Source organism: Anas acuta, chromosome Z, assembly GCF_963932015.1.
Source record: "Anas acuta chromosome Z, bAnaAcu1.1, whole genome shotgun sequence".
NCBI classification, from domain to species: domain Eukaryota; kingdom Metazoa; phylum Chordata; class Aves; order Anseriformes; family Anatidae; genus Anas; species Anas acuta.
Genome location: NC_089017.1, coordinates 49,592,221 through 49,615,670, shown reverse-complemented (window position 1 = coordinate 49,615,670; position 23,450 = coordinate 49,592,221). Strand labels below are relative to the sequence as shown.

Sequence of the window (23,450 nt, the reverse complement as noted above, 5' to 3'; positions counted from 1 at the left end):
CTTTGTGAGGCCTCACTGGGAGTGCTGCATCCAGGTGTGGAGCCCACAGCACAAGAAGGACACAGGTCTGTTAGAGTGTCTCCAAAGAAGAGCCATGAGGATGATCAAAGAGCTGGAGCACCTCTATTGTAAAGAAAGGCTGAGGGAGCCGGGGATGTTGAGCCTGGAGAAGAGAAGGCTCAGGGGTGACCTTATTGCAGCTTTTCAGTTCTTAAAGGGGGCTTTTAAAAAGGTTGTCACTAACTTCAGATATGGTGGTAATTAGGCCAGCATACACCCATGCCCAGAAATTTTTATTTTATTTTTTTTTTTCTAAAGACACACTGTGATATTAGCAGAAGCAGTACAAACAGCTGATGGTGCAAGCTAAGTATTTGTGTTAACTACCTGGCTCTGCTTTTAGCAGTACCACAGCGCCTCTACAGCACACTGCGAGGGTATGACAAACCCTGAGGTGGAGGAGCAGCCTGTTCCTCTTCACATCAGCAGTCCAGAATTAGCCTCACACAACTGTATGCCTCTGCTGGTGGAGAAAAAAATCTCCCCTTTCAAATCTCTTTTATATGATAGGATGAAGAGTGACTTAGCTGGTGCGACCAGGACGACAGGTTTTGGAGATGCTTTAGTCTCCTCTCTCCCTTAAACTGTCCTTCAGCATAGAGCTAACTGCAGTTTAAGCTGCAGCTAATTTCACACTGCCTTTTTAGAGATCTGAGGTAGCATTTATCAACATTTCAAGCACAACTTAACTGCACATATGCCAGATCAGTGACCTTTGGCTTGTGCTGTGTAGCAGATGTGATGCATTTTTGGACCTACAAAATACTTGTTTAATATAGCGGGGGAAAAAAAAAAAAGATGACTCTTTTCTTAATGTTTTCTTAATCCACCCTTTATTAAAAAACATAAGCATTTGTAAATATATAAAATTATAAAGTACCAAGTGCTTTTTGCTTCCCAGTACAGTAGGACTCAGGAGAGATGGGTAAATCTGGTGTTAATCTGTTCAGTGTATTAGGTCCAGTGCTGCAGAAATGGTTAATTTCATTCCTCTGACAGGTCCAAAGTTACTTTGTTTTATCTCAGTTTAAGACTTCCTTCCTGCTCCTCTTCATGAAAAGACATCAGTGCTTATCAGGGACAGCAAGGCTGTACCTGTAGGAACTAGGATACTCCATGGAAGGATGCAGGAAGTTGTTTTATAAATAGAAAGATAGCCAGTTGCTAATGGGAAGGAGAATTCAGGCATTGAGAGAGCTATTCTTTAGTGTTTATCAGGTAAAGTGCATTCTTTGCTATGTGATTATCCCCTAACTGGACTGGAGAAAAAGAGCCACTGTATTTTCAGAGGTCCAATTTGCATCAAGTTCCCTTAATCAACAAATACTGAGATCCCCTCTGCAAGCTGCATGATACGAAGCATCGCCAAGTCCCACCCATCTTATTTTTTAGCACCAAAATGTCATAGGGTTAAAAGTCCTCGGGCTGTAGGTTTAGACCTCAACACCAGAGCAGGACATTGGGCTCCTGTGCAAGCATTGCTGTAAAATGAAAACCAATTGTACCCGTTGCAATTTGTAGTGGAACTGAAATCCAAACAGGATCTTTTGTGCTACCAACCATCTCTTCAAACACCGAGCAGCTGTTGCTTGTAGAGAGAACTCCAAGGTTCTTGTTGATGTTGTTTCTTACTTGGTCTTCTTCCAGAATCCCCTATCAGCTGCAGAAACTCGTGAAGGTGCCCTGCATTCTGTGTGGTCACCTTTGCCAGGTCTTTTTCCAGCTGCTGCCATACCATTCCCTCCAAAGTGAGCTGCTTTCTCAACGTTTTTCTGTAAGAGAGCATGTCTTCGCTTGGTGCAGTGCACAACTCTAACCATAAGGTTCATCTTCTTGTGAAAAGCTTGAGCCATTGGAATTGCTGGGCAGATGGGGAAACACTCGGAGCCCAAAACAAACTTTTCCTGAATGTCTTGGCATATGGCAGGGGAACAGAAAGGGCAAGGAAGGCTGTTATGTTTAACTTTTGCTGCTCACTGATTTTTTTCTTTTACAGCCAGCAGGGCAGGCAGCACTTTCTTTTTACTGTTTCTGTGAGAGGACAAAGTGGATATTGTAACAGATTTGTGTTACAGACCATATACCTACACCTCCCCGCTGCAACAGAAAAATGCTCTAGCTCCTACCAAATAATTATTTCCACACTTAGAGTGGAAAAGTTGCTATGCAATATGGGAACCGTAGTCCTGAAAGGCAAGTTCTCTGGCAGGTTTGTGATAGCAACCTTCACCTCTCCAAAAGCTTCACTCCTGATCCATGTATGTGAAAATGAAAAAAAAAAAAGGCTGAAATATGATGCTTCACTCTTCTGTGACATTTCTTCAGCTTGAATCATGTCAGCTAAAAAACCCTGTGTAGTTATCCAGTTCCCCTTTGACCTCTGGCAGCACAGCCTGTGTTACAGCCCAGACACACAAATAAATACAAGATAGGGAGAAGATCAGTGAAGGTGCCCCAGTGACTGCTGCAGCCGTTCTCCTCTGAAATCCAGGGTGCTTCTTGTGCAGCAGGACCCATGCACCCCAGTCTGACAGCAGAGCACTTGCAGTCTTGGTCCCTGCCCATAGGCCTGAGTCCTTCCCTAACTGGGCCCTTGGCATGCCCCTTTCAGCCTTGTTAGGCTTCAGGGACATCTGCTGATTCTGTATCTTCTGTCCTGACCAAATCACTGTTTGTCTCTGCATTGAGCCGCTTGTAGTCTGTGTGGAAGAAGATGACGTAGAAACAAGCCATGGCACTGCAGAGGCCAGCCAGCACCAACACTGGAGCTGCAAATAAGATGACAGACTTTTAGCAGGTCAATCCACACACCCCAAATGGTGCAGAAGTCTAGAGGTCAGCTCCCTTACAACTGCACAGCCTGGGTGATCCCCTCCCAGAGGCTACCCTGCGGACAGCGTGCAGCTCCCAGTAAGGCCAAACCTCATGTCCCATAACAAGGGCTTTGGAAGAGGATTTGAGTGAAAAGTGGAAGGCTTACAGGACTTGTGTCCTGCATGGCTCACAGGCTGGAGGTCTTACACCAGTGCACACAGTGTGTTTGTGGGAGTGCATTTGCATGTAACTGTGTGTGTATGTGTGTGGATATTTGTGTGGTGGGGGCAGGTGAAGGATGTTACAAGAAAGACTTAAACACCTGGGCTTCATAAGACCTCACAGGTAGCTTTGTTTTGTTATCTAAAAGCAAGGTGTAGCAAAGGATCACTAAAGATAAACTTTAACTGAAGAAAAAACTTGTATCTTAAAACTTGAGTCTTTCAGCTTTTCTGATGAAAAAAAAAAAAAAAAGGAAATTTATACAATGCCTGGAAGTAGTTATGCTCTTAGTTAAACAGTATCTCAAATAAACACCTCCACACGTTTCTCCACATATATGTCCCTGCGTGTATCAAACCACAAAATGAGTAGGCTGGGTAGTAGGGATGGGTATCTAATCATAAGCTCTGATCTGATGAGGAGGAATGTTGCAGACCTTCAGACATGAAGCAGCCAAATTGCTTTTTGGGAGCAGTTACTGTGATGACTTCTTCCCTACCTGCAAGCGGACTGGCTTCTGGGGATTTCTGCTCAGCTGAGGATTTTATACAAAGGTGTTTGACAGCCGCTGTTATAGCGTGTCCCTAGGACTTGCTGTCATGTAAATATGAACCAGCTGAGAGATCAAGACCAGAGCTTAGCTTACAATGCAAAAAAAAGATTTGTTGTGTTCCAGTTTCTATCAATTGCTGCCTCTCCTCCCGACCAGCTTGGAAAGGAAGGGAAATATGGAGTAAGTCAGAACAGAGCTGTACAGGCATGTTACTGACCCGGGCAGCTGCGTGTGCAGATGCAAGGGAATTGACTTTCAGTCAGTTTCTGTGGTCCTGCCGCACTGCCCAGCAGCATGGGCTGTGCTGCACAGACAGGGTTGTGTATCCCGTGACCCCAAGCTGTTCTTCCCCCAGGAGCAGCTGCTTGCGAGCTTGGTGAAGCTCAGGTCTCTGCACAGCAGCTGTAGGGGGAGGAACTGTAACCCACAGCCATCAGCAGCTTTTTTGGCATCTTAGAAGTCTTCGCCATGTCAACTGCTCAGGACTGTTTTAGCAGGAGCAGCAAGGGTGCAGAGGCAGGTTGGAAAAGGTGGCCAAAAGGTAGGCTGCAGCAGGAATAAGTCTCACAGGCTCCCTCACAGTGAGATATGGGTAGGAGCAGGGGACAGGTGGGGTGCAAGCAATTGCCCAGCATCATTTCCCAGGGATGTGCTTACTTGTCCAGTCCAGGGCTCCATCCTGGTCAAGGGCGCAGGTGGAGGATGGGTCCTCAGAAACACGCACGGTGAGGGCTTGTAGCAGAATCATTAAAATCACACCTTCAATCTGGCTGTGGGGAGAAGCCAGCATGCAGTGACTGCCCCTGACCCACACACAAGTGGAACTGGGCCACCTCTATCATTGCTTAGGGCCTAAGCTCAACGGCTGGCTGGGTTAAACTTGTGTGCTTACCTTGCAACGAAAATCAGTCCTGTCGAGGTGCCTTCTCCCACAGGGTAGGAGCACTCCACAGCCAGCTCCATGGCAATGGGGTACATGGCAAAACCAAAGAAACCAAAGACTGAGCTGGCGATGGCCAAAGCGATGGCCTGACCTCTGAACCGGGATGCCTGCAGGCAGAATAAATGCACCAAAGTCTCAGTCTCATCACTGCTGCACAGAGTGCCTCTGAACCCATCACCTGCAGGAAGTCCCAAGTGCTCACTGTCCACTAGTACCACATCTTTTCTTCCTCCAATGCCCCAGTCAACAAATAGCTACACAGTGGAGATTTGGCTGTCAAACTTAACCACGGAGAGAGACAGGATCAGCACAATTATCTGAAAAATGTGCGTGTAATTATAATACTGTGACTTGATTTCCTGGACAGTAACTCTCCAGGAGTGCACTCAATTACCAAGAGTGTATCTCCAGAAACACATGAAACACACACTTCTGTCCTGACAAAAGCTAACATTTCAGAAGTGGCATTTGGAGTGGGTTACATAAGAATTCACTGGGTTACTACAGCTCAGTACACACTGAAAACTAATCCTTATCATATGAGACTCATGTTTGCAATATTGGAGTACTTCCAACAAAAACCCCAAACCAACACACAAAACCACCTGAAACATCTACAAAACCCGGTGATCCGTTTAGTGCCCAAAACAGCCTCATCCCTAGCTCTTGTGGAAAAAGCATGGCCTTGTCCCAGTGCTAGTGAAGTCAAGGGTGTAAATCCTGCAGCCCCTGTGCCAGTACCTCCTTCTGTAACTATGTTTTAAATTACCACAGAGGAACACCAGGTGTCTCTCCTGGCACAGCTCCAGAGGCCTGGCTGGAGCTGGTAAAATCAAGGGAAACTGTGTGTCTGGAATCGAAGTTCACAGCATCAGGGCATCAAGCAGATTTGGATGGGTGGTTTTCATTTTACTACCCTGAACTAATAGTTATCCATAAGGGATGAGGGAAGTGGAGGAGAAGTAAGGAAGAGGGGATCCAATGTAAAGGAGTAAATGGCACCAATTTATTTATATCCTGCAGCAGTCTGACTGAGGCTCCACTGTTCCTCTGTGAAATCCACAGGAAATGTTTTCTCTGTGATTTCTTCTAGGATTTTTCTAAAAATCCTAGCCCATGTAGATAATCCCAAAGTAGAACATGTAACTTAGTAAATGCTATGGAGTCAAATAACCCTGTTCTGAGTTGATGGTTTATTATATGGCAACAGAAGTAAGCCCACACGTACGGTGCAATTCAAGTGCGAACTCACCACTGCAAACACGATGCTGGCAAGTGCGCTCAGACAGAAACAGATCTTGGTGGACTCTATAAAATTCCTTGTCCGGTCGACATACAGTCCTAGCAGGAAGGCTCCCAGCAAACCAAAGACTGTGAACAGTGCACCATTCAGGCCGGCAAATACCTGGAGGGCAGAAAAACAAGCAGCCAAGAAAACAGAGTGGTTAGGAAGAGGTTTTAATGTCACTGACCCATCCGCCTGCTGTCAGTGGATCACTTCCTGAGGTAGGGCAAATTTCCCCCAAAGGACTGTGAGTAGCAAATAACTGGGCCCAGAATCACATGCGTGTGGACAGGTGGGTCACAGCACCACGGTCTCAATGGACAACAAATCTTGGTGAGCCTGAGAAGGAAGGCTGGGTGCAGAGCAGGCATATAGACGTGCAGACCTATCAGCTAGAAAGTTACGAGGACCTCCAGAGGGGTACAAGCAGCAGGACTGAAGGGGAAATGCAGGAACCGGAACAGCCCCATGCTACTGCACGGAGACAACAGGAAGAATCTCACCTGTGCACGCCCTGTGCTCAGCTGTAAAAGCTGCACCTGGCCAGAGTCCAGGAAGGGATGGGGAAACAGAGCTGTTGCAGTACCTGTGACTTCCTACTGCCTTGGCTTCGTGTAAGACTGTCCAAATAAAAAAGGAAATTGCACCAGCCTGCCTTCCATGTCCTGCTCACTCCAGGGCCCATCAGAGCCTCCATCCCCCTTTGGGAAAGATGTCAGAAGGCTGCTTAGACACCAGTGCTCTGGAGTGCTTAAGTAAAAATGGAACACTTTTTTTCCTAAATAGTGTTTAGGGAGAAAAAGCTTTTCATTTGCAAATGGGAGCCTGGCCAGAGGCAGTAATAAAACCTCAAATCATCCATTACACTGAAAGATCGCCTGTGCATTAATGTACTGCTTAACCTACGTTAAATAATACAAGCAAACAAGATGTGAGACACTGCATCATATTCATTTGAATCTATCATAGATGCTGTGGACAGTGGGGATGAAAGGAGGAAGACTCACATTTGAATAACCCTTTTCACAAAGGATTTGTTCTAGTAGAGCTGAAAAGCAGGTAAACATCCCAATTCCTCCTCCAAAGCACACCGCCAGGATGATGTAGGGCTTGTTCCTCAGGAGCTAGAGAAAAAAGTTAACATATTTAAACAAGCAAAGGGGGAAGAAAGGCCAGGCTGTGACAAATAGATTTGAGGATCTGAGGCTTTGACTCTTCAAAAACATTAAGGGCAACCCTGTGAGCACTAAGGGAGTTTGCCTCTCTCCCATCAGTTCAGCCAGCAGACAAGTAAAAGCTGAGACCATATAGGAAGTAGGGATCTCTTCAGTGCCCCAAATCCTTTCTTTGCTTTGTCACATGCTGTCCTACCCATTACCACACCTGTTACCACCTCAGAAGGCTCAGATTGTGTGGTCCTCTTGGATGAGTTCAGATGTGCCTGTTAGCCAGCTGAACAGCATCCAGCCAGAGGCTGAACAGTCGGGTAACGTCTCTCACAGCTTTGCTGTGAGCAGCTTCTACTCCCTGAGGAAGAGAACCTGGTCTCCTTCAGAAGGCTGTCTGTGCCAGGTTTGGTGGAGAGCAATTCAGAGTCTGCTTTGTCAGCAGATACCACAGAGCATCCCTGTCTGGCAGGGCTGCATCCCTCACCTCAGCATTGTTTTCTCTCCATGCTGCAGCACTTACCATTTTGATCCCTGTGAGGAATGGCTGAGAGGTGGAGTTGGTGGCACTGGCTGAAGGAGGTGTTGGAGGAACTTTCTCATGAATCCCCAAAGCTGCTAGAGCACAGGCTGTTACCGCTGGGATGGCATAAACACCCAGCTACACAACACAAAGCAAAGACAGGTTACCAGTCTTTCCAGCCCCACTACTTCCAAATATATAAACAAGCTGGACCCCAATCAGCCCAGCTGGCTGATCAAGCCAGTTTTCATTTACCATCAGTGGGATGTGCTTTCCTTCAGGAACTAGTATAGGTGACAGCACATTTGCTATGAGAATTCCCAAGGGATTGGCTGAAAGAAAATCAGAGAAAAATGCGTTATTCATGCAAGCAGTCATAATCACCTGTCAATCCCTACTACCAAGTCAGCATCAGAGTTGCAGTATGTAACAGAACAACAAGCGTGGACGGACCAAAGCATATATATGGAGAAACCAGGAGGAGAACACCTGTGAGAAGTTAACAGTGTGGTGTCACTGTTGCCACATCTGTTCCCCCACTCTCAAGAAGTTCCATGGTATAAACCCATTTTCCTACAACACCTAACTCATGTAAAAAGAACCTGGTTTTCATTTATGAATTATGGTGTCTTCACCCTCATACAGCTGTTCCAGTAAAGGCTGATCAGAGGGGACAAAATGAGGATGGGCCAATCCACGTCATCTGTCCTGATGTTATACTGCAGCAGCAACAAATAGAGATGCTCCCCCCAGGCAATCTTGGACTCCTACCTGAATCTGGAGCTAGAAGAGTATGCATGCTAGCCCTAGCTGGGACATTTCTGAGTGCAGTGTGACGCCCTCATGTGTCACCTCCTCAGCCTTCCTCCAAGTTTAATGTCTCCTGCCTACTCCACTGCCACCATGGTTTCCTTACTCTCCTCACACATTCCTGCAATATGATTAGCCATTGTCACTGCTATCCAGCCTTAAAACAGAAAGATTAATCTTTCACAGTAAGCAGAAAAACAGCATCCTATAAGCACTTGCAGTTCAGGAGAAGGAGCCAAGTCACAGTTGGTCCATCTCAACTTTCCCCCACAAGCAGACTGAGTACACCAGGTAGGCAGGTGGTAGGCAGCAAGGAGAATTGCCTGGCCACCTTTCTGTGCTTGATGCATTTGTCCATTTCACTCTCAAAAGTAACAAACATGCCATGATCTGATCGCTCTGAGAACATATGAACATTTAGTCCAGAAAAAAAAAAAATCAGCAAAACAACCCTTTCAAAACATGAGAACCTTTGCTACTGCTGGGTTGTGCATTGCGTTTTGAGAAGACTGTCCATCCAGGGCACAGCGTGTGTCCTGCGTACACCTTCCACCAGTCCTCAGGAGGAGGCTATTGATGACGTGCAGGACAGCCCAGAGCTCAACCACTGTAAATGAAGGACTCTGCTGAATTACAGCAATGTTTTATGTGGAACTAAAGTAGTTCTTCAAAAGGCAAAAGTGCATACAGAATCAGCAAAACAATCAGTGAGGTTGGCAGGTGCCTCTTGAGATCTTCTTGTCCAAGCCCTCCTGCTCATACCAGGGTCAGCTACTGCCAGCTGTCCTGGACCATACCCAGACAGCTTCCGAATATTCACAAGAGACTCTGCAACCTCTCTGGGCAACCTGTGCCTGTGCAGAGTATCCCAAGACGTGCCTTAGAGCCTTCTCTGTTCTGTGGTTCTGTTGAGGCATCAGTAACACTGCCATAGCACACAACAGTCACAGAACTTCTACTCTGTATTTGGGAAAGTCCTAGTTCATGTAACGTGACCTGGGTGAAATGCTCAAACTAACTGCTCCAAACTAACATTAAGTGGACACGGTTAAACTACAGTTTCCGAGCAGAGGGATTTAAACTTCTGCATTTGGGCACTGTAGGAGACAGGCTAAAAAAAAAAAGTATGATCATGTTTATGACCATGAGCTATCTGCACAGTGAAGCAGGAGATATGAAGGGGGAGGAGCGGAGATGGAAATGCGAGCGTTGAGCTCAATTTGACAAGACTAAGTGAGCCTACCCAAGTCATTACAGGGTTTCAGCCTTCTCCTCCTGGGAAGGGAAACGATACAGGGCTAGACTGAGAAAGAATGGAAAGGAGATTGCTGGAGCTAATCAGCAGGAGTTTTGCCTGGATTAGTACGCACTACCCCACTGTGGGACTGTGTGTTTTGTGGGCAGTGATGCTGGTGCAATAAAACTGTACAAGGGGCAGAAAATGAGATGCTGACAGACCACAGGAAGCGAAGAATCCAGCGGATGAAGCAGAGAGCACTTCAGTGGACTCTAACTCTTTCTTCTTGCATGGGAGAATTTCTCACCATCTTCACAGGGATCCATGCTTGGCCCGGTTCTGCTTCTGTGTGAGTAAGTCTACAAGTGATAGGAGGACTGAGAGTGCTAAATACTAAAGAGCACAGATGAGTCACAGTGATCTCAGCTGCTCAGCTGGATCCTGTCTGCAGGGTCTGTTTTCATCTGCATGCAAACACAGCAAAACTTACTCAGAGGTACTAACAGAAGCTGTGGGGATACCAGCAGGACCAGTTTGTGTGTGTGACGCTGAGTGCTGCTTTGGCATTAACACAGGAAACAGGGGGTGATAAACTGGTGAGAGCTGAGAGAAAAAGCTGATGTGAGCAACAGGCAGATATGTGGGAAGAGGAAGAGGGAAACGTGCCTGTGAAGTGATTGCACTGGAGAAGTTCAGACTTCCTAGACAAAGGAGAGATGAGGTGACTGTCCATAACTACCTGCCAAACAGGTGCAACGAGACTCAGCGGCTGGGGGATAAGGAGCATCAAGATGAGAAGTAACATGTAGGCATTTGCCAGTGAGGTAATTAACCACTGAAGCAAACGACTGGGCTGTGGCTGGTGCTCCTTCTAGGCAATATTCAAACTTTTTTAAAATGAAATCCTGATTTTGTACAGTAATGGGTGTAACCAGAAACCATTAATGGACGCTTGCTAAACAATAATATGCAAGCATTGCAGCAGATAATAATAACAGCCCTTTCAGTCCTCACGCTGGTATCTCAACATGCCACAGACTGAACACCTTCAGAGCTTGGGTATCTGCTGTTCCTTGCTCTTCAGTTGTTATTTGTTCTCCTAGTTAAATCCATTTATTCTTGTAGGGGTTGAGGTCACTGTGTCAGTGAAATACTATTTGGCTGCTCTGGCTGTTCTCTCACTTATTAAAAAAAAAAAAAAAGCAAGTTTTCTGGAGGCTGATACTTCACACTGAGGAGAAGGATAGCAGTACCCAGTGGTCCCCAGCAGCGACTTCTGTACTCCTGTACTTCTGTAGTACCTGTATCACACCCCACTGACAACAGAGATCCTTCTCCAGCAGGGAAGGTGAAGATCAACTTCAGCCCTAGGAAAGCAGGTGAGCAATCAGGTGCACCCTGCTCTAGGGAAGGCAGTGCAAAAAGAATTGCTTTGTCCTGACATCACAAATCCATTCTTGCTAAATAACAGTACCCATGCTCTGGGTTTGCACCAGCACACCAGGATTGGAAAGCCGTATAGGTGTCCTCCTACACTAGCTTTTTCCTGTGACTTATCCCTTCCCACACAACTCCAAGGCAGTGTGGAGGCAAGAGCAGGTGGAGCTCTCCCGTACATGCAGGTAATGCAAGATTTGCCAGCTGGAGTCAGTGTGCCAGCCTAGTTTCTGATGCTCTTCTCAAGTCCTTGGAGGGAGAAGCTGGGGAGAATGTCACCCATAAGGAGGAAAGAGGTCTATCAAATGCACTAGCCTGTATCTAGCAGGAAACAAAGGAACCACAAGAGGGCTGAGATCGGAGCAAGCAATGGCCTCAGGGCTCAGAGCAAGGTGCCTCTCCTCCAGTTTCCCAGCTTCCAGGCACTCTACCTCAGGGACTTCACAAGCAAGAATTGGTTTCTGTGTGAGTAGTCCTGCTGCATTTAGAACACTCAATGTGCTTGCATTGCCAGCTGAGTATGTTTTATGCAGGTATGCATGTATACCAATTTGGAATACAAGCTCAGCCTCACTACTGGAAGAACTGGTGGGTAAAATGGATGCTGCAGCCTCACCTCTGCCTGGTTACAGAATTTGGGAACTGTGATCACAAGCATCATTTGCAAATTGGAGACTCACTCAGCAAGTTGCAGATGAGACCACTACAAAGACATTATATTTAATAACACTGAGGGCTGTCCTCAGCCACCATGATATATGAACAGAAGGCAGAGGGTTTCCTCTGCCTCCTGTTTCTGAAAAGCAAACAAATGCTATCAAGTTCTGCAAGGCAGCAATATTACTCTGCAGCTGTCACTTACACATTGATGAGATCATGTTTGCTGTTGCTCTCTGGTGGTCCGGGAACCACAGCGCTGCCAGCTTGGTCGGTGAAAAGATGACAAGGGGCTGAGCCAGTGCGCAGAGGCACTGACCAGCAAACAGGTACCAGTAATTCTGGGAGCCCAAGCTCATGAACTTCATGACGCTGAACATCCGGATGATGCTACCCGTCATGTTCAGCCCCGCACTCAGGATCACCTGCAGCAAGCAAGACACGGGGTTGTTAATAGCTGCTGCACAGAGAGTTGCCTGCAGACTGTCCCTGTCCCTCTGGCCGCTGCAGGATGCTCCTGATCCAACAGTAACCTCTTTACCGGTGCCGTTAAAGAGCAAGAAGGCTCTCCTGCTCTACACCATTATGTAGCATATGCAAGACAGCAGGTACCATCGTGGAATTGAGGAAAAATCCAAAGTTCACTACTTTCACTCCATTTTCAAGTTTGCACCATCACCCATATAACTTGTGACAACTCAAAGACCGTGGAAATAAGTCAGGCAGTTTACAGGTCCTGCTAGAGGGCTAGTGTCTCAGTGCCACGACCACAGCATTTCTGCTTTTTGGGAAGTCTCTGCTGAGATCCCAGGTTGGCTTTGCACTGAGCAAGCTGTAAGATGACAAGGGTCTCTCTCTTGCTTGCACCCTGCCCTGCTACTCCTTACACTGGCCTCCCAAGCAAAATAGTTGTGTTAAGAGTCTTCACTAGCAAATCTTGCCTGACTCCAACAAGCTCCTCACAGTCAGCTCACACCGTCTGTCCCTGTCAGTTGGCCAAGACAACAAAAAAAAAAACAAAGCAGAAGAAGGCACGTAGGGATGCAACATTATTCTGACTTTCCCTGCAGCTCCCCCCTTCAGAGGTGGTGACAGCTACTACTGAAATAGAACCGAGCTTTCAACACGCCCATCCTCTGCTGCACTTGGCAAGATTCCCATGCGCTGTACACACGCTACTGCTTTGTGCAACTAAGCCCATGGAGTTGTCACCTCTGCTGTCTCCGGGTGAAAAGCCCGCAGGGTGACAGAATAGTTCAACTCACGGCGCATCGGAGCCCCACGCTGTCGAGAACCCATGTTGCCACCAGACCAAACGGGATCGAGATGAGCAGGTACACTATTGAGAGCCAGTTGACCATCTCCAGGGAAATGTGGAAGTAGGCGGATATCTTGTCAGCCACAGGAGCGAAGGTCAGCCATAGCTGCAGAGGAGAGAACAAAGGTAGGTGCGCATGAACACCTTTACCAGAACAGATTTTCACCACCCCCTCAAAATAATCACATCATGAAGAGACTGGCTGCCTTAGTCTCTCCATGAAATTCGGATGTTAAGGCTTGTAGTTAAAACTCAGACCTTCAGTGTTTGCATGCTGGTAGTATTTTGGCACTGACACCAGCATTATCTTGACCCTGAGCTCCTCATCTATTTCCCTTTCTCATCCCCAGTCCTCCTGCCTTGCTGCTGGAAGCTGGCTGAAGTGGAGGTCAGTGAGGACGTTTTCTGTCCTCAGGCTGAACACATTGGCCCCCAACACACATACTTACCTGATGCAGACCACAAGACATCCTCCTGCATTAGCATAAACCAAACAGAGGCTACCTTCTCCTCCCTGCAACTAGCAGCCTCTTCAACTCAGCCTGGCATTACCGGCCCTGGATGTGTCCTTGTAAGAACATTTTTGCAATTTGTCAGCCAAGAGGCTCACACTTGCTGCACGGAATATTTTATTTCATGCTGTCCTACACACACTCAGTGGCTGGGAGAGGACCTAGAAATTTGCACACATACCAGAACATGTGAGAGGGAAGCACAAGCGGTGCGTTAATAACGATGCGACTGATCCTTCCAGTGCCTTATCTGAAAATATTCCCCTACAACCCGTTTTAGTTGCACTGGTTTCACAACATCACTGTCTGCTCCTGGTTTCTTCTGGGAATGATGAGGCCTGCTTTGATCCTGAAATCAGCCCTGAGGCCATGCCCACAACAAAGAAACAAGAGTGCCATCCCAGATGCAAAGATACTTCTGCGCGTCCTTTGCTAAGGATGCATCCATGTGCTTCCAACACAAGGTGTTCACTCACCTTCCACAACTACATGGATGAAGATCACGGGTGAGGAAAGAAATTGTACCCAATGCTTTCAGCACGCAGCTGGATATATCTATGCCCCATCAGAAGAAGGAAAGGATGGAAATATTGTCCGCCCATGGTATATTTGTACTCACTATTACAGGAGAGCCCCCTGCACACCTCCTCTGGCAATGTGGGATCACCACGGAAAGTAAGTGCACCGAAACTCAAACCGTCTGACCGATACTGAAGTTGGAGGGGCATGGCTCCACTTGCAGCTCTCCATCCCTTTGTTTTGACTTTCTTTTAGCTGGCATTTTGGTTTTTCTTCTCCCGCGTCTCCTGCTGCAGGACTGCCTGCTCATTTCCCCATTAACTGCAGGCCTGCTTGGGCCCTCCTGTGCTTTTAGTTTACAGCTGCTCTCATTCTGTCTAAGCTTCTTTGCGGCTCTCTTTTCCTTGTAAACTCTCAACTGATGCTAAAAAATGGATCCAGCCCTCTTCCTCACCCAAACCCTCTAAGTTTTCTCCTGGTTTCATGCCCTTTCCACGTCCATCTTCCCCAGGGTCTCTCCCTCTGTCCCACTGCCTTTACTTTCTCACTCCCACACAAACTCTCCAGGGTCCATTTCACGTGCAGGACACAGCTTCCCTCCTCCCTGATGAAACGGGACCTTCTGCTTTATGACAGGCACAGCTCAGCAGCCCTCAGCCAGGCGCTATCCCAGCCTCGGCGTGCTCTCTCCCACACACCGGCTCACAGCTCCGTGGCTGCTCTGAAGCTGATGCTGCATGTCCCTCTGAGGCACACAGGGCTCCTCCTCTCCTGAGACCAAGCCACGAAGCTCCTCCACCAGATTCCTCACCTTCAAGCTCATTGATCACCAAAATGGACACAAAGACTGGGAGCAAAGCGCCCCCAGCCTCACCAAAGGCAGGCACCCATGCTGACACAGCAGCCTAGGAAGGACGGATGGAGGTGAGACCTCCAGCTGGGTCAGCTCGCTGCGTGGATCTCAGTTTTAGCCTCTTGCAGCTCTTGGGAAGGCTGGCAGGACACAAGGGCCAGGCGGTGGCAGCTGCGTGTGCATGCGTATCTACAAGGGCACTGCAGGACCGGACAGGTGTGGGTGAGGAGCGTGCACACCCTGCCCTGGAGCACGCCGTCCCCACTCGTGGGGCTCTCCTTTCTCTCCTGAGTACTTCAAGTGCTGGTGTAAGTCCTCCAGGACGGTGAGTCAGGAACCGTCCAGCCACATGTGAGCCAGCTCCAGCCCTCGGCCCTGCTCCTCCTCTCCCATGTGCTCATGCTGACAGGCAGAGAACAAGGCAGGAAACACTCTCGCTTGCATTTCTCCGTGCTTTTCTCTGTCCCCAGCGTTAAGGCAAGAAGCAGTTCCCCTGCGAAGCACAGAGTTTCCACCCTTTGAGCTCAGCAGCAAGGAGGCAAAGAGGAAGGAGGTGCTGCTAAAGCATGCCACTGCTAGAGCAGCTGTCAGCACTCCCTGACTACTATGACATGTTAAGGCTTAAAGTTAAAAAAAAACACACACACACTCAAAACCACAGCATCAGCTTCACAAATCTGGAGAGCAACCACAGGCACAGTTAGGTCACCCCCCACCTGAAATGGTGGCAAAAAATATCTGGGGATCAATCACCTAAGCTTGGCTTAGTGGTGGTCAGAAGAGCCTCCTGGGTCAGGACTTCAGGCAGGTAGTGAACCTGGTAGACAGTGCCTACTTATGGAGTTTTTAAGGTATTTTCAGCTAGCAGTTTCCAGAATAGCAGTATTTGGGAAATGAGAACCAAACCTCAGCAAGATAGTACCCTCTTTGTAAAAATCAGAGGCAGAGGCTTTTAAACCCAGGTCAGTAACAGAGATTGAAGAAAGAGACCTTCGGTGTAAAAACCCTCCTTATGCCTTATCTACCCTGCTATGCTCCCTGCTTAGAGACAGGACTTCACGTGATGATGCAGAGCAGGAGGAAGCAGTTCCTCTCTCAGCACCACATGATCTGGCCTGGCTTTGCCCAGCCACGATCCTAGCACAGAAGGAACAAAGAATCGCTTCTTTCTCATCCTGCCCTTGCTGTGTGACCGAGCGTGCTTTCCTGCTGACCAGTTTGCTCCTACATTGCGTTCACAGCACTGATGACAGCCTCCCTCTCTCAGGATTGTCTGCTGTCACTTTCAGTGAGACACCCCACGAGGTGACCTGTTCTCTCCAAGTCAGACAGCTCCTAAGCCGTGCATCCTCACCAGAGGCATTTTGCAGACAGACCAACACAGGTATACACAGGACAGAGTACTGCATGCAACACCTGGAGAGGAATTAAGGACTCATCTGAACTTCCATGGCAACTTTCACCCCGCAGAACTGGTAAATTAATCTTTCCATCTGGAACTCTTACACAGAAACCAACCACGTTGATCTCATGTTCTTTCAACCACTCCCTCCATTTTCACGTGATTTTCATCTGGAACGTGTAGGAGAAACATCAGCATCAGGAAATGTTCGGTCACAACTCGTGTGTGTCAGCATACTTGCAATTCCAGACATCCACAGCAGCTTAGAAACAGTATTGCTACCCTAGGGTATTTACTGAGCACAGGGTTTTGAAGTCCTCAAGTTCTGGCCCGAGTTGCTACAGTGGCAAAACAATGTTGTGGAGAGCTGGGAAGTTGGCAGGAGACCAAGCAGGCAGACAAGTGCTCTGATCATCCAGGGCTGGGAGGTTTTCAGCGGCGTGACCCGTGTCAGGGCTGCAGACAGCAGAAGGGCCACTTCAGGGACCTCTCCAACTTCACTCCGAGTGTTTAGCAAAGCATAAGTGTGCCAAGGCGGCCTGGAGAGCTCTGTGCAGCCACTATCCACACGGATAGGGACGGACACCTCACCTAACAGCGGTGCCTTCCTATTATTTCGGGTTCTCGTGCTGTGCTGACGGAGCTGCAAGCAGCGGCGCTTCTCACTTCTTCCCTGCAGGACACCTTTACGCACTCCCAAAGGATATGGATATTTCCCTATGGGAGGGCACCTCAGCTTTTCGGTGATTCAGTATATTCCCTGATCCTCAGTATATTACCTGATAACCACCCACAGCATGCCAAGCAGCGATTTGGGCTTCCAGTTTGTTAAAGGCTGTGCTCCCTGCCCTCACCCAGTGCCCACCCAGGGGCCACAACCACAGCAGCCCCCCTGCCCTCCCGCTGATCTCCGTCCTCCCAGCCCCACCACGGCCCCAAACCTCGGGCAGGGCCACACAAACCCTGCCCGAGCCCCTCAGCCTGCCTCACCGCGGGGCTCACCATGGCGTTGGAGCAGTTGAGCAGGCACACCACCCCCAGCAGGAACCACCGCCGCCTGTACGCCTTGAAGCGGGGCAGCCGCGACAGGCCTCGCTCCGGCAGCAGGACGGACGCCTCGTCCTGCTCCATCGCGGCTGGGATCGGATCGGATCGGATCAGATCGGGGCCGAGGGGATCGGGGCCGATCGGGTGGGATCGCCTCAGCACGGCCCGGCACGGCCCGGCACGGCGCCGCCTCGCTGTGAGCCCGCCCCGGGGCGGGCATGGGGCGGGAGGCCGCCCCCGGTCCTGTGTGAGGCGCTCCTCCTCTGCTCGTGGGGGACAAATAAAGAGACATGGTCGTCCCTTTTCTGCCTTAGGGTTATCCTCTCCTCACACATAATCAGTGATGGGACCAGAGGGAATGGCCCCAAGTTGTGCCAGGGGAGGCTCAGGGTGGCAATGAGGAGCCATTTCTGCTCAGAAAGAGCAGTCAGGCATGGGGACGGGTTGCCCAGGGAGGTGGTGGGGTCACCGTCCCTGGGGGTGCTCAAGGAGAGGTTGGACGCGGTGCTTGGGGACAGTGGCAACATTGGTGGTAGGGGGATGGTTGGACCAGGTGATCTTGGAGGTCTCTTCTGGTTCAGCCACCAGAAAGTATGTGTCAAGCAAGGCCACAAAAAGGGAAAATACAACTGCAGCAGGAGAGAGCTGCTTTGCTGTTTGGGCCCAGAATAATCAGGTGGATCTGTGTAAACATCTTATTAAATATCACTTATGTCTGCGGGGAAACTCAGTATTTTTTCCCTCTCTTTCTCCTAGATGTATCACACCTGTTCTTTCTTCTAAGCTCAATGTGAGAAGCCGGTAGGCAGCTTGCTTTCTGTCTTTCTGTCTGTCTGTCTGTCTCTCTCTCTCTCTTTCTCTTCCTTCCTTCCTTCCTTCCTTCCTTCCTTCCTTCCTTGGTGCTCTGCTTCTGCCTGCCCATCTCCATCAGTCTGCCCAGTGCCACCCTCTCCTCCCCACACCCCCAACACCCTACAGGTACCCCCTCGCCATCCTGGCTTTTGTTTTCAGGAACAGGCAGTTTGACCATATGTCTCAATTCCTTCCTAGTTTGGTGGTTTCTGGTTTTGTAGGTACTCAAGGCATCTTTGATCTCTGATCTGTGAACACATCTGATATCTGCTGAACAGACCCAGATACATAATTTGTGCACAGAACAGCCTGTGACAGAAAAAAAAAAAAAAAAAAAAAAAAAAAAACCAAACTCATTTTCTGTCAGGGGGAGAGACACTGAGGCAGTTGGTATGTGAAAGAAGGTTTTCAACAACGGGGGAGTTAAAGTCTCTGAACCTTGGTTGTGAAATGGGCGTGGAAAGATCTGGGAGAAGACTGGGAGAGGTTTGTGCATCCAAAGCAGTTTTCCAGTACTGATCACTCAGGATGGCAATTACAGGGTAACTCACCTTTAAAGAGAGCTCAGGAGGACTCTAGTCTGACCTCCTGTTCAAAGCGGAGACAGCAATGAGGTCAGAACAGGTTGCTCAGGGCTCAGTCTGGTCCTGGAAGCCCCCAAGGACAGGCATTACACAACCTCTCTGGGCAACTACTGCTGGACTGTCCTCGTGAGGAAGAAGTTTCTCTTCATATGCAGTCTGAACCACTCTTGTTTCAACTTGTTTGCCTTGTCTCCTACCGCGTAACACTGCAGGGAGCCCAACCCCATCATGATGATCCTCCCTGTAGGTTTGGGAAGGCTGATTACATCCACCAAATCCTTTTATCCCAGGCTGAATAAGCCACATTCCTTCAGCTCCTCCTCTTCAGGCAACCGCACCAGTCTCTTGCTATTCTCATGGCCCTCTGTGGGACTCACTTCAGTTTATCAATGTCTTTCTTTTACTGGGGGATCCAGAACTGAGCACAGTACACAACCTAGTAAGTACTGACTAGAAGAAAATAACCTACCAGCTGTGATATTCTTCACACAGCCCAGGATGCTGTCATCCTTCTCTGATGCCAGGACATACTGCAGCCTCCTGTCTACTGGGCATGTCCTGGGAGCTCTTATCAAGGCCCTTCAGTACATTTACAGCAGAAGTGCTACTCAGCCAACCAGTCTAAAGCCTGCAAAACTGCAACGGGTTCTTCCTGCCCTGGTGTGGGGCTTTGCATTTGTCCTTGTGAAATTTCACTGGCTACTTTCTCTGGCTGGTTGAGGTCCCTCTGAACAGCAGTCCCGTCCTCATATGTGTTGAATGTTCTCCCTACTTTGGTGTCACCAGCCAGCTTGACAAGCAGTACTCCCTCGCATCCTTCAGGTCAGTTATAAATGAGCTAAGCAGGATGGGTCCTGGGACAGATACCATGGTACAGCCTTCAGATACAGGACTACCCACTAAGCATGACCCTCTGACCCAATCCATCCAGTATTTAACCCATCAATTTTTTTACTCATTCAGAACATATTGTCCTAACCCAGATACATGAATATTGTGGGAGACAGTGTTGGAAGTGTTGCTAAACTCATGGTGAATGACATCCGCTCCTCTCCCCTGTCCAAAAACCCAATTCCTTTTTTCAAAAAAAAAAAAAAAAAAAAAAAAAAAAAGACAATCAGGCAGGTCTGCAAAGTATTATTTATATGTGGTGAATTCATGCTGATATTCCCAATTGTCTTTCTCTTCGTGTGTCCAGAAACATGAACCAAGAGTTCGTGTTTTTTTCTAAGGAACGAAGCGATTCTGAACAACCTTCAGTTATCTGGCCTGTCCTTTTGGTGCTTTTTGGACATAGGCACAACATTTGCACCTTACCAGTTGTCAGGAATATTCACGGCCTCTCAAAGATGGCCTAAAGCAGCCCTGCTATGGCATCAGCCAGCATCCTTGAACGTTGTCCTTTTGGTCCCATGGGCTTGTATGAGTCAAGTTTTGTCTAGCAAACCCCAGTTTACCCACTAATGCTCATCCTTCACTTCCTTGAATCCCAGTTCTTGAGGCATGGAGAGCTTGCTAGTAAATATTAAGATAAAGAAGGCACTGAGTTTTTCAGGTTTGCCAGTGCCAACTTTCACTAAACCACCCAGCCTGTCCAGTAAGAGTCCATCATTCTCCTTGATCAGCCCTTTACCGCTAGCTTAGCAGTAGAAGCTCTTCTCATTACCCTTGACATGCAAGTTTATTCTCCAGCTAACCTTTGGTTTTCCTGACACCATCCCTACATGCCCGGGCAATGTTTCTAAATTCCTTCTTTGTAGCCCATCCCTGCTTCCACCTCCTGTATTTTATTTTTTTTGCACTGGAGTTCTGCCATGATTCCCTTCTTAGCCAAGCTGGTCTTCTTTTTTTTCCTGAGTACTGAAATGACCTGTTCTTTCCACTTGGTTGAGGCTTCCGAGACCTCTTCACTGCTGGGGACAGTCACAGAGTGAAAGGCTGCTTCTTCCCATGCTGTGCACTGGAAGAGGCAGGGAACAAGATGTCCTGAGCTGTAGGATGAAGCAGCCAGATATCTTACGGGTGCACCTTTGGGTTGACTAGCATTGAGTAAGTTGTAACCTTTCATCACGGTTGGGGTGTTTGCAATATCCCCCTGTTGCTTGGATCACCTCTTTCCTGCTGACACTAGTTTTTCCGTGCTGGAGTGCTAACAGGTTCTTTCTCTTCAACCACGGGTTTTCAAAAAAAAACTACGGGAATTGTGTTGGTTTTGAAAAGGCTGTCCCTCTGCTGAGTTTCATTAAAACTCACTAACAGATTAAAAAGGGGTGAAGGTTGATGAAACAGACAGACTTACTAGCTTTGTTCATTACTTACTCTCTGAGGAGTTGAAAATGGTACTTGAAGGTATAATTAAAGACAATATAGACTCATTAAGAGCGGGGGAGTGGGATTAGGATTGCTCAAACAGTTTTTATTCTGGCATTTCCTAATGGTTAGTGTTTAAAGTAGCAATATTTTTCTTTTCTTTTCTTTTCTTTTCTTTTCTTTTCTTTTCTTTTCTTTTCTTTTCTTTTCTTTTCTTTTCTTTTCTTTTCTTTTCTTTTCTTTTCTTTTCTTTTCTTTTCTTTTCTTTTCTTTTCTTTTCTTTTCTTTTCTTTTCTTTTCCTTTCCTTTCTTTTCTTTTCTTTTCTTTTCTTTTCTTTTCTTTCATTCCACAAACAACATAGTGACTAATGCTTTTGTAACATAAATGGATCCTGCATCTGCTCCTGTTCTTTCCCTTGGCCTGATATTAGCAGCATGAGGAGAATTCCCCAAGGAATTTTGGATTTTGGCTAATCTAGACTTTTTAACGTTAATCCTCCTGTCGTCGGTCCATGTACAGTTTGTGACAGAGAGGGCACCAAAGACTCATTCTGCATGTGTGGAAGCCAGCATCCTGCTTGTTTCCACAGTGCACACTGGAGGGTGCATAGGAAGAAAACAGTAAAATCTCCAGCTTTGAGACCATCACAGTGCAAGTCTAAGTCCCTTTATGGGAACAGATCATACATGTAAATATATCTTGAAAAAAAAAAGAAAAAAGAAAAAAAAAAAAAGAGGGCATTTGTTAAGCACATATAGCAAAACAGAGGAGAGGATTTCCCAGATTGCAAGAGACTGTTGCATATGCAAGTCCCATGTTACTGACAGGTATGGAGAGGAAGCTGGAATGCAGGAGTCACCACACTGGTATGTTTGCAAACTGCTGAACCAGACGCTTTCCTCCAGACGCAGAGCATAGTTGCTCACAAGGGCCAAACAGAGCAAAACATGCCAGCCAAATCAGAAAAACACCTTAGGACACAGCAAAACGCTTATCCAGCCCATTGGGTAGAGAGCCAGTTGACCTGGGGCTGAATCTCTTTACAGTTAAGCCAGTCCTGGAAAGGGCTCCTCCTATTCCCCTTTGCACCAGATATCAGCCTGTGAACCCAAATTCCCACAGAATTCTAGCCCAACAAAAGAACTTTTCTGGCCAAAACAAATGATGCTTGCCTTAGACCCTTCTGCTTGCGGACTCTGAGAATGGGAAGAAAAATATGCTCCTGCTTGCTGTGTCTCTGCTGACAATCTTTTCTGAAGCCCAGGGTAGCTCCATGAAAGACTTGAAACATTACTTGACATTTTCAACTGTTTTTGTATTTTGGTATTTAATCATCCAGGTTTTCTCCATCTACATCTGTACTAAACTCAGATAAGACAATTTACTGAAATTATTGTTATGACCACATAAATGTTGGCTGTGCACTGTCAGCTCCATCAGTGCTTTGTAAGATGAATCCTTCAAGGAGAAAGATTTTATTTACTTTATTTTATTTTATTTTATTTTATTTTATTTTATTTTATTTTATTTTATTTTATTTTATTTTATTTTATTTTATTTTATTTTATTTTATTTTTTATTTTATTTTATTTTATTTTATTTTATTTTATTTTATTTTATTTTATTTTATTATTTTTATTTTTCCTGTGGAAAACACAATTTCATGGCTCTGCAAACACCAGTAGCTGAACCTATTTTAGAATCATTAGATCTAATGATATTTCATGTTCCATTTAAAATAAATCAGTGCAAAATCCAACAAAGTAGGTGTTAAATTTACATTCTGAAGCAAAAGGCAATTTCAGCAATTAGCCTTAGAGGCACAGCCTTGTCTTTGTTCTTATTTCTGTAAGTGTTTCACTTATTACCTTTCCGAGTAATGAGTTTGCAGATGGAATTTAGTGCTGCCTACCAAGGCCATTCGAAGCCTTTCTCGGCTTCCCTAGGAGCCCCCCCAGCTCTGCCCAGCCCTGCCTCCTTCCCTGAGCCTGCCACCAGTACAGCCAGCGGTGGTGTCCCATTCCAAGGCTGCCAGATGTCCTCGCCACACAAACAGCTGCTGCTGCTGCACAGGCACAGTGAGAATGAGAATGAGACAAGAAAAGACAGCCTTTTCTATATGTATTCCCAGATTTGTCCCTCGTCCTCTGCACAAAGGAATGAGAGCTGAAGGATGGAGTAAGGAGGCACGTATCTTATGCAAGATGGGATGCCTGAAGGTCCCAGAAGTCAACTGCTTTAAGTCCAGGTACAGTACACCTAAGATGAAGCTGCAAAGAGATACTCAACGCTGGAAGCGAGCCGTCCGGGTAGAACACAGAAAGGATGTTGTTAAATCCACTTTT

General features: G+C 47.3%; 1 protein-coding gene across 2 annotated transcripts; it reads right to left on the bottom strand.

Annotated features, from left to right (window-relative positions):
- Positions 1 to 865: 865 nt before the first annotated feature.
- SLC49A3 (solute carrier family 49 member 3) lies at positions 866 to 17,574 on the bottom strand. Of its 2 annotated transcripts, XM_068666885.1 has the most exons (10): positions 17,314 to 17,573; positions 12,973 to 13,131; positions 11,913 to 12,132; positions 7,822 to 7,898; positions 7,567 to 7,704; positions 6,885 to 7,001; positions 5,845 to 5,997; positions 4,542 to 4,699; positions 4,307 to 4,419; positions 866 to 2,828 (listed from the first exon to the last, which is right to left on the bottom strand). In XM_068666885.1, the coding sequence occupies exons 1-10, from the start codon at positions 17,440 to 17,442 to the stop codon at positions 2,677 to 2,679; spliced, it is 1,416 nt and encodes a 471-aa protein (XP_068522986.1). In that variant the 5' UTR covers positions 17,443 to 17,573; the 3' UTR covers positions 866 to 2,676. The 2 variants fall into 2 exon arrangements, with proteins under 2 accessions (XP_068522986.1, XP_068522987.1); XM_068666886.1 differs by lacking the exon at positions 4,307 to 4,419 and having other exon boundaries at positions 17,314 to 17,574.
- Between the last annotated feature and the right edge of the window lie 5,876 nt (positions 17,575 to 23,450).